The sequence below is a fragment of the Drosophila simulans genome, chromosome X (assembly GCF_016746395.2).
Source record: "Drosophila simulans strain w501 chromosome X, Prin_Dsim_3.1, whole genome shotgun sequence".
NCBI lineage: Eukaryota > Metazoa > Arthropoda > Insecta > Diptera > Drosophilidae > Drosophila > Drosophila simulans.
The window spans coordinates 1,454,560-1,471,056 of record NC_052525.2 but is presented as its reverse complement, the minus strand read 5'-3'; the positions used below and the strand labels follow the sequence as shown (position 1 = coordinate 1,471,056).

Genomic DNA, 16,497 nt, shown 5'->3' with positions numbered 1-16,497 from the left:
CGTCAAATATGGGGTATACATATACGTTTCTATTTCTAAGAATATCTTTAAACGAACGTTAGAGCTATAAACTACATTAATCTGATTCAAAATCCTCTTATTAATGGTACCAATATGTATGTATATGCGTCTCTTTCATCAGTGTTTTTTGGCCATGCTAAATCCTTTCGAAAGAAATTCTTCTGCTTCTGCTTCTGCTTTTGGTTAATTTCATTTCTTCTCCGGCTGGTTTTTGTTCAGTGTAGTAACAAGAACATTATATACGTAGGGTCGACGGAGGAGTCTCTTAAGTGTAGTGGTTGTGGTTCCCTGAGCATTGGTAAGATTTCCTGAGTTTTCCCGATTTGACGATGTAACGATTTGAGGAGGTCGAGGTGTCGAACAAAGGACTTTAATTAATAGGTAACAAATAAAGTGTATGTATCTGGGGTAGTGCGTTGCGTTTGGGGTTAAGGAAAATATAGTTTGTGGTTGTTTTGCTTCAAATGATTTGTTTATTGTGTAACACATGCCAAAAAGTAAAATTTTGAATAGGTTTAATTGGATACATAAACAATACGTGTATAAAAAAGGCGCACAAAAAATAATACAAAAGTTCGCATTCACAGTTTCGTTGAGGTTCTAAACATAAATTTTGCCAGGCAGCATAAGTCTGCCTCGTTTGTAATAACATAATTAAAAATATAAACAGCCAAAATGGAATTTCGTACAAGGAGAATTAAAAATTTCACACTTCAAAAACTTGTAAGATCACAGTTTGTTTTGCATTTGCATTATTTTTCGTTTTCGTTTTTGTTTCTGTCTCTGCTTTTCATTTCGTATTCGTTATATTAAAAGAAGTTAATAAATGGAGTATGTCTTACAAAGTGTAACCAACTAAATACTAGCATAAACTGTAATTCCGTCCAAGTTCAGCGTAATAAAGTATAAAACACATCTAAAATTAGGTTTTAAAATTAGAAAAAAAAAATATCATAAATACGTGTAAAGTAAGTGTAAGCGGAAGGTTCATTCTAAGCTATAATGCAAATGGGACTCCTAGAATCCTCAACTGGGGAAAGCAAAAGCGCCACACAGCTTATACGTTCCCTTCGACTCCACCTATCCTCCCCTCCCTTCTAACCTCCCCAACCTTATGTATCTGGTATCTGTTATCTGTATCTGTGAGGTTGAATAAATTAATTAAGCCTATGTCGGATCTACGGAGCGGACTGCCCTTCAACTTATGCTCCGATAGCTGAGAACGTGCCTGCCAATATGCCCCATATGTGCCACATGTTGCATATGTGCCATATACAAATGTATGAGTGCATTATGTAGCTTAACCTGGATGGATCTTTGCTTGTACGCTGATAAGGAAACCTCATGCTGACCAGTGATCGCTGGTCACCAATGCCTAGTTAGTTATTAGACTGCCTGCTAGGCTTCCAATCCCCATTCGTGGGGCTATTAATTCAGGGTAGCATGGCACAAAGAATACTAATTACTCTCCTACGACAGTTACGATTCCTACTGCTTAACTGCAATCGGTACGTGTTAGTGCCCCTATAACTATTTTTTATTATTATTTGTTGTTTTTTGTTTTTTTTTTTTGTTTTTTGACAAGAATTCGGAAAACTCGCACTTGATGATGAGATGATGATATGCAGCACCATTGGAGGTGTGTTGGTTTGGAAGAGTTTGTTGTTAGCTGTCTGTCTTTCCAGACGTTCCTGCAATGTGTTCTATAGTATAAGGTGTAAATTGGTTAAATTTTAAGAAATTCCTGAGACATTGAATTGATACACATTCTTCGTACTTTTGACTTAAACATTTTCTTAACACAGATCCTAGTGGGTGTTTTTTTCTTTTTGTTTTTTCACTTCCAGTCTGGGCTTGGTGGTTGTTGCATGTTTGCCTGCCCCTCCTTGTTGCATGCAACATGATCAGACCACTCTGTTGGGGCAGCTATAACTGTGACCCTTTTCCCTTTCTGATTCTGCTCTGAATACTCCCGTCGCTAGCTACTTCAATTTGCTGATCTGCTCGTCGGCGCTTATTACTTGTTAGTTAATTTAATTTCAGAACATTTGTACTTCGCTGGTAAAAATCACTGAGTTACTTTGCGGTTTTGTTAAATACGTTATTTTCTTGATTTGCAAAAACGTTTACAGCTCATCTGTCTTCTATAATACACCATACTAACATTGTATATGTGTATATCGTCGGCATATCGGCTTATAAATTGTATATGGTAAATGGTGTAAAGTATATACATGTATACATAGACTTTAGTTTAGTTGTTTCTCTTCGCTTGCGCGTACGCATATGCACATTTATCGTTTATACGCGCGCGTGTGTATATGTATGTGTATATAAAAAAGTGATTTTAATTTCTGTTACTTTATTCGTCGTATTCGTGAATAAGTAGAAAAAATTACTTTCCTACTGCATACTTGATATTTTATCCCTGATAACGTTTTTCTTTTGTTTGTTGGTTGATTTTGTTTGTTTGTTTGTTTCTTTCTTTTCTTTTCTTGTCTCTTGTGTTTCGCTTCTGCACGTTTGTCTTCTCCGTGCCCCGCCGACTTTTAACATTACATTTGAATTAAGCTTACTTCTAGTCTTATATATGAGCTACATTTACAGTTACGGCTCCCTCGAAAAAAAATACACACATCTTATACAATCTAATCTGCCGCCGATCCGTAGTAGGACCTTTATCTACTCTTACTGGAATCCGACTCTTTAGAGAACGCACGTTTGGCGCAGCAGTTGGCAAATAAAATAAGTTTAATGCGCCTAAAACTAGTAAAAAAAAAAAGTAGAGTGAACATTGTATGATTGTGTGTTGTTTCTGGCTTATGTGTGTGTGTGTTTTTAATGAAAACAACGACAACAACATATATTTATGCTGGAAGTGCGGGGGCGGCGGCTGAGTACCGGTAGCGCCCGACAGGTGGCTTAGATTCTATTTAAGATTCGGTTGCTATTTCGGATGCAGCTTTAGTTTCTCTTTTGTTTTAGATTAAGTTTCGGCTGCAGATTCAGATTCATTTGCAGTTGCAGTTGCATGATATGTACCGTTATTGCTCTAACCGCTCCCGCCCTCGGGTCACGACCCCCAGCATGTGTGCGTGTGTGTGTGGGTGCTTTTGGTTGTGGTTCTGGTTGTGTGAGTGTTGGTGTGTGTGTGTTCTAGTCCTTCGTTCTCTTCCCAATTGTTGTTGTCATCAATGGTAACATAAATCTAAATCTAATAAGTATTCTGTAAACGCAACTTCACGCTGTTTGTATTGTGTGTTTTATATGTATGCATGTATGTATGTATGTTTGTGGTGTTGGCCTGCTCGTGCAGCAGCTTCCAGAGGTATTTAAGATTTATCGAAATTATTTACACGATTCTTGAGGTATTGCACATGAAGCAGCGAAGGTGCTTCAACTACTAAGTAGGTGAGAGCAGCACAAATAACTAATAGTACGAATAGAGTTAAGGATACACAAAAAAATAATCGTAATAATTACCTAACATAGGGATAAGAATAATAAAACAGTTGACGCCAAAATATGCCTAATATGCTTAATCATTAATTAGCTAAGACCTAGTGCACGCTGGAGATCTAGATCCCCGTTCAATTGCTTTCTGGCGTTTGGGCGATGAGCGATGGGGGATCGTCGGTCCAGTGCGAAAACAATGGGCAAAGTATTTGTAGCTGGTCTTGGCTGCTGCTTCTCACTGGTCATCCAACCGATGGATGGACTGACTGGTTGACTGACCAGCTCTCCTTCGTTCTCTAAAAGATGGCGTTCCAACTTAGCTCCTATTGGATGCCCGGTGGCGGCTGTCCCAGCTCGCTGGTGAAGTCATACAGACTGGTGCGCGGATGGGACAGGGCGTGGTGGTGCGGATGCGGGTGGTGGACATGTCCGTGCCCATGACCGTGGCCCACCAGTCCGTGCTTGATGGCGGTCGTCTTAAGCAGCCGCTTCAGCATGCCGCTGGAGCCGCGATGCTGCAGGCTCTTGTGCGTGGTCAGAGAGTTCTTGGTGCGGTACCGCCGGTGGCAGAACTCGCACACATACAGCGTGTCCGACTGCTCGTGCTTGTCCTGGAAGTGCCGCTTCAGCGAGTAGTAGCACGAGAAGGTCCTCCGGCAGTAGGGGCATTCCTGCGGCTCGTTTATGCCGCCGCTGGTGGGCGGTGGCATGCGGAGCGGTAGCGGAGGCGTGCCCGCCTGGGTCACGGTTCCTCCCGCTGCCGTCGCCTGGCTGCCAGGACTCGTGCTGCTGCTGTTGTTGTTGTTGTTGTTAGTGGGGTTGCCGTTGTTGCTGTTGTTGTTCGCGTTGTTGCCATTGTTGTTGCCACTGTTGTTGCCGGAGTTGACACCGCAACCCATGGAGGTGGAGGTGCAGAGGTTGCTGCCCACACTGCTGCCCACGCTGCCAGGACGCGGCGGCGAGGTGGCGTGGCCAAGGACATGACCGTGGGCGTGGCTATGTAGGCTGTAGACGGCGGCGGCCAGACTCCCCTTTAGCGAACTGGTCGGCGAGATCAGGGCTGTGGGCGGCGAGGGCGGCGATGAGGTAGAACTGGTGGGCGAGGTAGCTGCGGAGCGGGTGATGCTGTGCGGTCCTGCACAGGAGATAAAAAAGAAGAGCATTAGAGCGGTCGGACTGGCGTGGTTGATAGGGCTGTGGGGTCTTATCAATTTGAACTGGTTTAGGCTTATTTATTGGTTTTGGTATTGATATTGATATTTATATTGCTTTTGTGGTTTGTTCAGGAAGTATGAAAATAAAAGTGCAAGTTAAGGGGTGAAGATACATGGTAGATTGTCACTTGGATCAACTCCCTTGCGGGGCGACAAGCTCAGTGGCAGAGGGAACGGGGAGAGCGGACTTCAGGAGGACAGGATAGAGGAAGATGTTTAAAATAAAACACGGTAGATAGTAATGCTTGAATGCTCTAATATAGCACTAGGAACTTCCTGAATTGGATAAATTTTAATTAATTGCTAGCAGAGAGTAGAGGTAAAGCGTTATATAGTTGAATACTCGAATACATATGTGTGTAAATATATAGGTAAAGATAAATGCGTGTGTCGTTTCAAGTTCAGATTTAGGTTTTGCCACTACGTTGGCTATTCCGATCGTGGTTTCCGGTTCGTTGTGCTCTTCGTGTTTTATTTTCTGCTTTCTGCAGAGAACGAATCGGAAACGGGTCGGATTGAAAACGGAAGCGGTTAATTTTGTCGATGGCTTGATACGTTTGAACCTCGATTTTAACGGTTTTCTTTAGCATGTCTAAGCTTATATGTTATGTGCATATGTGTGGAGTTATGGCAGAGAAGGAATTCTACTTAATTTTACTAACTGTTCTCCTGCTAAGATACCTTTTTAGGACCCGTCGAGTTTCTGGTGGCGGCGTATGCATGCATGAGCCAGTTACCAACCAAACCCCTGACGGTCTGAGAACGCGTGATTTTGAGTATTTCAAACTGATCTGTACACTATACTCTTGTTACTACTTCGTAGGCGTAAATAGGGAAATTAGTCTATATCACAACCGATTGTACATATATACATACGAGGTACGAACGAGTTACACTACAAACCAAACATTGTGCACATGCAATCAAAACACGTACGTGTGAATGAGTGTCTATGGGTGTATTTGTGAGCGTGTGTGGGGTGTGTTTGTGATGAAGATGAGGGGTAGCAAGCAGATGATGTCGTCGCCAAGGATTGAGGACACTTAAGCGAGCAATCAGCGCGAAGCGAGTAGCTGTGAGGCAAAGCGAGTGGCATGCAGAGAGATTAGCGAGAGCAAAGAATCAAAAGTAAAGCAATAAATATTAGTCTAAATTAGAAGCTATTCACATTTCGAATATGGATTTCAGATGTGTCTGGCGAGCTTTCGCCCTTCTTTTTGGTTCAATTCTGGTGACTTTAATTTGCATTTCGGTTTGTTAGATTGGTTTAGTTTTTCTTTTTGGGTTTCCTTCGTGTATTAATTAGGGAAATCTAACGAAACGAAAGCGTTAAGTAAATGAGAAACTATGATTGCAGTAAGTAGTTGGGGCCCCGACTCGATTCGATAAATTAAGCGTAAAAGAAGCGTGGCGAATCTGGATTTCATTTACATATGTGTGTATATTCGTGGCCCTCCGACGTCATAAACTTACCAAAACAAAAAGTTAAATATTTGCAGATTCAGATTTCTAAGTATCTATTTGTGGTTGCAGCGTTCGTTAAACATTTTTAAGTTATCTATTTTTCAATATTTCTATTAATAGTTGAAAATAGTGTTGTTTTACATATGTGGGTAGTACTCTTGGTTTTTTACAGTTGCACCAGAGGTTCAGTAGGTGATGAGACAGAGAAAAATAAAGAGAGAGGAAAGTGGCAACAATACGAGTACCAGAAACGCAGATGCCAAGTCAACGCTGCGTAAGAGGAGCAGAGGTTCGAAGATCAGATGTACAAAGGAGCTGAGAAAGGGGTGTTAGTGGGAGGAATGGCAAACCACCGCATCCGGGTGATTGTTCTGGCGACTTTATCTGAAAATGTCCAAATCAGTTAGGGAGGAGCGAGATCGCTTTGGTCACTACGGTTAGTAAAACTTGAGATAGAGAGTGAATAGGATGATAGATAGGTGAGCGCCCTGTTGTTACATCTAAAAGTGGCTTAGCTTTGGAGTATTTCATGGTTTTAGACGTGTAAGCGAGTTGAATAAGATAGAGCGAGTAGGAAACGAAGAGATAGGCAGAAATAGAGATACAGAGAAAGAGAGAGGAAGATCGACTACAGTAGCGAGTGAGTGGGTCGTACTTACAGGTCGCAGATGTTCTTTGTACATGAGTGGTTAGATTATAGCTACGGCGAGTCTAGTGGAAAGAGAGCCAGATCGAGAACTGGTAGTAGATTTCGGAGCGCAGATGAGCAGGCAATTTACAATGGTTTACAATATACAAAAGAGTACTCAGGCGGATGGTGGCCAGAGCGGCGGGTATAGACGAGGAGTGTGCATATTTTTAGTGCCAAGCTGACCATATACTGACTGATTTTGCGCAGTGGTTGGTCGGGTTAATTGTTCTCATATAGAAACAATTTGTACAGATTAGAGCGTTTCGCGAAGAAGGCGAAGCACGCTTAATGGATCGTTAGTGTGTTTGGCAAGGAGATAAAGGATAGATACAGAGGAAGAAGAAATGCTTGTACAGACAGATGCAGATTCAGCCGAGTAGGGACGGCTGGCCTCAGTAGAGAGTAGGACAGTGTGTAGAACGTGGCCATGAGAGGGAGATAGCATGTATGTACTAACTACGTATCGGCGCATGGTCGGATACTTGGCTACCAATGTAGTTTAAGATGTTGGGCTAACCTTTAGCAAGCGCGCGATCTTCTACTGACTGAATAACGAGTAGCGGGTGCGAGTAGAGAGACGCTGGTAGCGAGTAAATTTCAAGTTGCGGCACTGGCATTCTGGTACATCATTACATCATCCATCCGATTTTGGCAAGATTCAGGATTTTGCTTCTTTTGCATCTCGATCTTATTCTCCGCTCGACAAACTGTGTTTGGTAGTTGTTCTTGATCTGGTTGAGATAAGCCGAGCCGCATGCTGCCACGCCATTATTTCTCTTGCTTCAACATCTATAGCTCTAGGCACAAGTTGATCGGCAAACTGGGGACTTACTCCTAAGTTTTATTCTTGCGCCTTACTTTCATTATCAACTATCGTCGTCGAGTTATATTGTATATGTTATAAATATATATATATATATGTATATATTTTATTGCTTCATAGTAGTATATTTATGTTGCGGAAGAAAGCACGTTATAATCTGTCCAGTTTGTCTAGGTAGAGTGAAAAATTACGCAGATATTCAGAAAGGCAACTTGTGCGAGGTCCGTCCGTTTTCGAACCAACAGAAACACGAAAATAGCTATAATTGTAAAATTGACTACGAGTACGTTGTATGAGGTATAAGGTAAAAGAAGGCCACAGAGTGTAAACAGTGTATATCCGTATTCTATATACTGGTCCATAGGCGTGAGTTGTGAAAAAGTCAGCAAGTCGATGTATAGGTTGATCCGACTAATCTAGGTCTAATCTAAAAGTGTTTCAAATGTCCTCATATAACTACCTTACATCTAATGTCTTTAGTTATAATACGTTATTAATTGTATTGTTCGTAATCGTCGCCACCTCGTAATAATAAAGATGGGGCCTACATTTTTTTTTTGTTCGTCGTGTATAATAGATTGGTAGGTATGTATATATATCACTACATAATGGCATTGCTTTAAGTTTGAGCTTAGTTCTAGCCGATATCTAGTTGCTCGTGGTGGCAATCGAAGGGCCGTGACTGCTGCTGTGACTTTGACCGTGATTGCGACTGTGACTGTGGCTGTGACTATTACGCTGGTAGAGGTAGTAGTCGTACAGGGTCATTATCTGTCGCTGCTGTATTAGCAGTTGGTACTGGTCGTTCAGCGGCATTGGTCGCTTTGGGTAGATGGCTAGATCCTGGTGATCTGCCATCGGAATTGAGGTAGGAGTCTGAGCCTGGCTTGGTGTTTGAGTCGGCGTGGTAATGGTGGTCGGGGTCATGGTCATGGTCATGGTCGTGCTGGCTTTCATCGCTGTTAATTGTTGCTGTGGCTGTTGGCTTTGCTGTGGCACGCTGCTAAGGCGGCCCGGCAAGGGCTTTGAGTCTCAGATCGACGAGTTGAACTGGTTATAGAGCTTAATGTCCTTCATCTCCATTTCGCCGGGACGGGACTTGTGGTACGTGTAAATGTGCGTCATGAGCGAGTTGCGGGAGCAGTAGACGCGCTCGCAGATGGCGCAGCGGTACTCCTCTTGGCGCACGGCGTGCTTGTCGGCAATGTGGCGCTTGAGCGAGGCTTTCGAGCAGAGGAGCTTACCGCAGAGCTGGCATGAGAAGAGTTTCTTGGGCGAGTTTCCTGCAAATTGGTGGATTGGTGGATTTGGGTTTGGTATGATTGGTATTTGGTATTGGTATTTGGTTGTAGCCTTATCCTAACTACGGAAATTGACCGATATCTTATAGTAGTTTTATTCGCATAGAACTTTGCGTCGGACCATTCTTACGCTGGGTTGGAGTAACTGAAATGTTTCTAATGAATGGCGCCCACACATGAATAGCCACCGAGCAGTGCGGTGAACAGCTGCAGGTGTGTGTTCGAGTGTTTGGCATATGTGGCAATGGTAAAATACATAAATAAATAACATTACATATACATACAAAACGTAAATAAAAGGCATAGGTATATATTTCTGGTCCAGTGCCAGCTTCTAAACCACCATCACCAACTTCCATCCTTGGAGCGGATTGGGGTCAGCGTAGTGCACTGGACTGGACCTTACTGGACTGTACTGGACTGGATCTGAGTGGAGTGGTGCTCCACCACCGGCGGTGATGAGTGGCCCGTGTTATCGACTGACAGTTAACAGTTACGGTTACAACTAGCGTTATCAGTTAAGTGGGTAGTGGGTGGTGGAAGGTTGGAAGGTTGGGTGACATTGGATTAATATAGCGATCTGGTGTTAGGCCTCGGGGTTCGGCGAGACGGGGGCGAGACTGAGAGCGACCATGCCAGGGTTAGGCGGCATTCTGCGCTCGAAAGGTGGGTGCGTTGTTGTTTTGGATGAAGTGGAGCGGAGTGGACTGAATGAGTGGTCCCACCACCAGACACTCGCATAGATGGACTTATGGACTCAACGGCGTCACAGGTTTGGTAGTCGGGCGGGATCAAGTCGGGGCCGTGGAGAAGGGGGAGAATGGGTTAGGGGGAGATTAAAAAGTGGACACTGAATCATAGAACCGAGAGCCCCAAGTTTCCCGTTTCCAGTTCCCGGTTCCTGGTTCCTGGTTTCCGTAGCAGGACAACCGGCGGGTTAAGAAAGAAATCCTCGGCACATACAAAGGTTCACTTATATACATTCTATTTATTTAAATAATAACACGATATCATTTCTGTTTTAATTATGAAAATACTTCGTTTTCCTTCTGTCTGTCTGTCTGAGTGTGTGAGTGTGTTTGTGTTTTCGTGTGCGGTTTTCATTTGACTGACTTGATTTCAATGATCTTGCTCTCCGATTTACGTATAACGAAATGAATGAGTTCGGTTCGGTTCGGATTTGTTTGATTTGGTTTTGGTTTTGCTTCCTTAGAGTGTTGTCTTGTCTGCTTGACATTTACACAAATACATAAAATTATTAATTATTTAATTTGTTGTTGTTTTTGTTTTTTTTTTTTTGTTATTTCGTTACTTTGCTTTGCATATATATGTGTGTGTAGGAGTGGCTTGCCGCTTGGGTTAGTTCTAGTGCTGGCACCTTGCTTATAATATGTACAAGTGAACGTACAGGAGACAAAAATGTACATTTCTTACTAGGCTAGAGTGGAAAACTTAATAGTTTTTATTGTAGTTTGAGTTCGAGTTCAAGTTCGAGCTTATGGGAAAAACAATTCGAAATTGTCGCCAAAGGAAACTTCTGTCTGTTGCGTTTGTATTCATACTACTGCTGCTGGTTTTCCCTTCTGAATTCTGACTTGATCTTCGATCGGTGTGGCTGTGGCTGTGGGTGTGGGTGTGGTTACTGATATTGGTATGGGTTATATTTCTACAGCTATAAGTATGCAAGCGTTTGTGTACGAGTGAGTGTTTCCAACTAGATAAGATATTTAACTGATTTGGCTTGTCCTTGATCCTGAGCGTAGAAAGGAGCCGCCGAATGGAACATCTGGGACCACCAGAGTGCACATCCACTCCGCATCCCTTCTGCACTCAACACCTTTTGGTTTCGGTTTCTGTTTCTGTATCGGTTGCGGTTTCTATTTCTATGCATATTCGATTGAATGCTGGGGGCAAGCCGTCATTTGCTCTTACTTCCTCGGATTTGCTATTTTACTTATGTATGTATAGCCATGTAGTTACTGCACTGTTACTGTTACTGTTACTGTAGTTTAGTTTATTTTTAAATATCGCGTATTGTAATTGTAATTGTAGTTGTTAATGTAATTGTAATTGTAAGCTTTATGTGGCTTGGAGCTAATGGTTCATTGGATAATACGGTTCAGTATGCATACATTCACTTAACTGGCAAGGGATTTTGGGAACTTCGGTTAGGGGAGGCTGTGGGGAACATCTATACGAATAGGAAAAAATATTCTTAGTGCACAAGATAAACAGGCGAACCTACTATTGATTATTAGTTGGTATTCGGTTGTTTAATCGGTATTCTCATTTCTGATTTGGGTTTTCTGTATTTCTGTATTTCGGTATTTCGGTATTCTTCTGTTAGGACGCCTCGCTTATCGAGGCCTTACTGCTGCTATTTCGAGTATCAATATGCTATTTAGTTAGTTTAGTTAGTTGGCTAGGTCCTCAGTGTAATAAGTTGAGTAACTCCTGGGCTCTGTACTCACATGACGACCCTCTCATACACACACTGGGTTTTGCGATCTGTGAACTGTAAACTGTGAACTGTTATCTGCGATGTCTGTTAGTCTGTGAGTAGTACATGTTTTAAATAATCGACATTTAAACTTCCACTTCCTTGAACTGCTATGTGTGACTCAGTACTCTGTACTCGGTACATACTGTACATACATACATGCGTCTGGATTTACAAATTCCACATTTATTGAATATAATAAAAACGAGGTGACATTTGGGGGTGAGGTCGGAGCACTCGGATGCTCTGTATATGGGTATATGGCATTGCAGCTGGCGATTTCAGATCGCGTGGGGCGTAACAAACGGAGGGTTCTCCTTATTGATAGATAGATACAGATTCGGGTACGGATACGGATACGGACACGGTTACGGGTGTACTCGTACGTAGGGTGAACTTAATGTAGTCGTACGTGCATAAGCTATGTAAATCGAATTTTGGTATCAAAACGTAGATGATTCAACTTAATCAACTTTTCAGACTTTTCGTTTGCCAAAAGAAGCAAGAAAAAAAAAATACATACATGGGGGAAATTGAGAATTTCGCCATGCGCCTAGATTATGCGTGGGTGAGTTACATTAAGAGTTAATTATAATAGGTTGTATAAAATATAAAATTCGACTATACTCGCATACAACGTATCAGCGCTCAAACTTTTTTCCACTTCCACTCCTCTCCTCATCTCTGTCTCGCGCTCTCTTTCTATCTTCATATATGTAGATACTATCGGTCATTTGGTCCTGACCTTTAACTAAGGCTACTATCCTTTCTATCGCTATCCCAAAGCTTATGGGGACCCCAACGAAAAACCCAAGATGAAATTGCACGCGCCTAAAAAAATAGTGTCGTTTCCTGCGGTTTCTTTGCCTGAGACCACTTGATACGGCCTGTTCTAGTTCTAAACCTCGCCCCCTTCAAAGTTCTACTTCGAGTGATCAGTCTTCAAATTAATATCTGGTCGCTAATTTTGATTATACATTTTGAGTCGCAAAGTGTGCCAATTGGAAAGCATAGTATAGTACGTACCATAAGTGCCGACACTTCAACTGGGGACCGTCAATTAAATTGTTCCTTGTCGAGTTTCAGCTACATACATATAAGCTAACGTTTATCGATGAGTGCTCATCGCCCCCTTCGGTTGAGTTTAACACTAGTCAGTCCTGGTCCCCGTTACTCCCATCCACTTCCCAAGCTTCGAAACGCGCACGACTTACTCATCTGGTTAACTCCACTCAGTGCTATTTCCACCTATACACGATCACGATCCAAGATCTCCGCCCACCCGACTTTCATCTCGAAATTGATTTATGCTTTGCTGCGTATGCGTTATGCTGAGCCATAGTCTTAGTTATATTCATATCGTATTCATATCGTATTCGTCTCATAGTTATGCAAATACATTTACAAATGTATTATGTATTTATGTATACTCGTGTGTGGTTTCTTAGGAGCAACGCTCTTAGTTGTAGATAAGTAAAAAAAATCGTATTACACACTCGTTCACTTAGGGCTAGGTTTACATTGTTGCGGTTTTTACATTGACCTTGCTACTCATTTGATGAATATTTAGTGGCTGCTAAATGTACACATATGTTTATGTATATATATCTGTGTATATATATATATATCTATATATATATCTCGTATCTTACAATCATATCAAAAAAACAAAAAAAATATATATATGCATTGGTTGTTTGTTGTTTTTCTGTTCATGAGCGTGTAGTGGTGAGGAAGATAGAATAGTTATATGAATGCTGTACAAATCGGGAGAGGTTGCAATTCAGTGTGATCCCCGGCTGCATCCCCGCCCACATCGATATGATGATATGATCTGATCTGATCTGATTAGATAGGATCGGATTCACATTCAGATTCAGAGCCGGGGTGACGATGGGTGATGGCATTCAGCGCATTTATTGGGTAATACTCAGGGGCGTGTGTGGGGTGGGCATGAGCATGAGGATGGACATGTGGCATGTGGCATTGTTTACAGTCTTCTATCCTGTGCTCCAGGCTCCAAGCGATGGAGCGCTGCTTCTCCTAATCTAGTGTTTAGTGACAAACTCTATTCGCATCCCAATTTGGGATGGTCAAAAAAAATCCTTATATGTAACGAGTCCGATTCCAGCGCGATCTGAATGAGTGTGCGTGTGTGTGTGTGTCGGTGTGTGCATTATGCTTGTATATAGCTACATATACATATATAGCTTTATCGTAAAAGACCTTTGTTTTTGCTTGCTTTATAATCAAGTCGTAAATAATCACAGTTTTTCCATTTGCCTAAAAATGTTTTTGTCTTCCTTTCCTCTCCTTGCTTGCGCTTTCATCATTGCTTTATCTCGATGTTCGCCATTGTATTTTAGTTTTCTTTCGTTTTCTTTCTGGCCGAAAAAGTCTTTGAATTTTCCGTTCTGTGAGATCCGAAATTGAAATGTCTACGTGGTCGTAGTATAGTCCTAATCTCCCTCTGCTCCTTTTTCGTTCGGTCGGTTCTTCTCCTCCTCCTCCTTCTTCTCCTCCTCGCTTCCTCCTCCTCGTCCGTCTCCTCCGTCGTGTGTGTGTGTGTGCCTTCATGTGCGCGTGTGCGTGTGTCTGGTGCCCGATCATCATTCGTAGCATACTTCCTGGCGCCTCGCTTATTGGTCTAGTAAATTCATGCGTTCATATGGATGCTGGTGCGGATGGGGGTGCGGGTGCTGGTGTGTCAGCTGGTGGGGATGCTGGTGGGACATCGGATGCTGGTGTGCTAGGTGGTGTGGCAGGTGGTGCTGCAGGGCGGCGGCGGCTGAGAATCCACCGCCTCCAGCCGAGTGCTCCAGCTGGGTGAGATCGACAGTGGGCGTGCCACTCGGCCCCTGCACTCCTCCGTACTCCTGTCCGCCTCCGTTGATTGACTCCGGCCCAGCTCCCACTCCGCCTGGGCCCCCTCCCGATCCACCCGCCGCAGCTGCTGCCGCTGCAGCCGCCGCTGCCGCCGCGGAGTTGTTGAGCGCCACGTGGAACAGCTGCTGCAAGAGTTGCTGCTGATCTTATAAGAAGTCCATGCACGGTTTGACAATGCCCGGCGACGACTGTTGCTGCTGCTGCTGGTGCGCCGCCGCCAGCTGGAGCGTGGAGCTGGCCGTACCCCCGGCCACGGCAGCGGCGCCAACGATCGGAGAGAGAAGCAGTTCGGCCGCCGCGGCAGCTGCGGCTGCAGCAGCAGCCACTGCATTGCCCCCGGCCCCGCCTACCGATCCACCGCCTACATTAACGCTATTGTTGGCCGCCGCTGCTGCTGCGCTCAACGAACTGAGCGACTGATGCAGCCGACTGCCCGGACTGCCCGCTTGGCTCACACCGGCGCCGTGGTGGAAATACGAGTGGTGGTTCTTCTGGCGGCGATGATAGATGCTCTTGTGGTTGTTCAGCGAGTTGAGCGTGCGGAAGACCTTGTGGCACAGGTTGCACACGGCGTTGTTCAGCGGCTGCAGGTGCTGCTGCTCCTTGTGGCGCTTCAGCGTGAGCTTGGTGCTCAGCAGTTTGCCGCACACGTCGCACCGGTGGCAGGCGTTGAGGGGCAGGGGCAGAAGGAGTCTATTGGCCTGTGCCACGTCCTGGGCGCGCACAGATGACAGCAGGCTGCCGCCGGGTCCGCCCGGTCCGCCAGCGCCGCCTCCGCGTCCACCCGCTCCGCTGGCCGAGGAAACGGCCCCCGAGGGGGAAAGCGAGGCGCGTCTGTGGTGCAACAGGTGGTGGTGCTCCATTGGCGATCCGGCGCGTGCTAAGGCATGGGCGTGGGCGGCATGCGCATGGGCGTGAGCATGGTGGGCGGCGGCGGCGCTCAGCTCGTGGTGGGTCGCGTGCAGCTGGTGGTGGCTGGGCAGCAGCGACAGTGGGTGCTGGCCGAAATGTGAGTGATGCGACGGCGGCGGCGGTGGTGGCGATCCGGTGCCGCCTGGTCTCTCCAAGTCGCGCTCATGGTCGAGCGAGCGTTCCCGCTCGCGCTCCCGCTCCCGTTCGCGCTCTCTTTCGCGCTCCCTCTCGCGCTTGTGGTAGGCGGCGGTGGGAGAGGGCGTGGCACTGTGCCCGCCGGCGTCTGGCATTCCTGTTGAGGATCGGGAGAGGCTGCGCTCACTGCCCGCTGCAATGTGCAGGTCGCTGGACTTGCAGCTCCCGCCGCCCGACTTCGGTTGTTCCTGCTTCAGTTGTGGACTGTTGGTATGTGGTGTGGAATGATGTTGTTGTTGGAGGAGTTGGTGTGGTGATGACTGTTGTTCTACTTTTTGTTGTTGATTGTTGCTGTTGTTGTTGTTGTTGCTACTACTATTACTAGGGGTGCCACCACTACCGCCGGGCACAATGACGCCACTGAGTAGGCTGCCGGTGCTGCCACCTAAACGGTCATTTAGAAAGGAAGAGAAGAAAAAAAGAGACAATAGTGACTTTTCTGTATATTTGACTTTGTTGTTATTTGGTTGGTTGGTTTGTTTGTTTGTTTGTTTGGTTTGGGTTGTTTCTTGTTGTTTAGTTGTGTGTAGTTGGAGTAGTAGTAGTAATAGTAGTAGTTGCTGTAACAGTCGGTGCGTTCATGTCTAGATGTTGTGGTGTTAGTGTGGCTTCGTCCACGTCAGAGTATCTGTTATCTGCATTTGCAGTTGTATCTGTATCTGTATCTGTTTTTTGTATCTGTATCTGTATGTTTGTTGTTTGTTTTGTTTACTTTTATAACACTAACAAATCCAGGCTCAAAACAATGTACATTTGCTAACTTTGCTTTTCCATAAACTGTTTTAATTCAATCTTTTGCTTAGGTCGGTTGCTTCATTTGGTTTTTTAGTGCGGAATTTATCTGGCTCTCATTGGTTTTGATCAAGGAATTTTGTATTGAAAAAACGCTGTTCGAGTTCAGATTTAAATTCAGATTCATTTTCGGAGTGCGATTCGCAATCTCACGTTTTCGGAGTTTCGGGTTGGTTCTCATTTCCTTTTTTTGGTTTTGGCTTTTTTTTGGGGAAAACGCATGGAAATAAAATGGTAATAAA

General features: G+C 44.4%; 1 protein-coding gene across 3 annotated transcripts in view; it reads right to left on the bottom strand.

The window, feature by feature from the left end:
• Nucleotides 1-471: 471 nt before the first annotated feature.
• Nucleotides 472-16,497, bottom strand: part of LOC27206379 (broad-complex core protein) — an 80,655-nt gene continuing 64,629 nt past the window's right edge. Inside the window, exon 9 of one of the 3 annotated variants that reach the window (XM_039297153.2) lies at nt 472-4,612. In XM_039297153.2, coding sequence (XP_039153087.1) covers nt 3,801-4,612 — 812 coding nt within the window. In that variant the 3' untranslated portion in view covers nt 472-3,800. Of the gene's footprint in view, nt 4,613-7,681; nt 8,953-9,930; nt 15,849-16,497 lie in introns of those variants that run through there. The other 2 variants (XM_039297155.2, XM_039297151.2) reach the window with 2 other exon arrangements.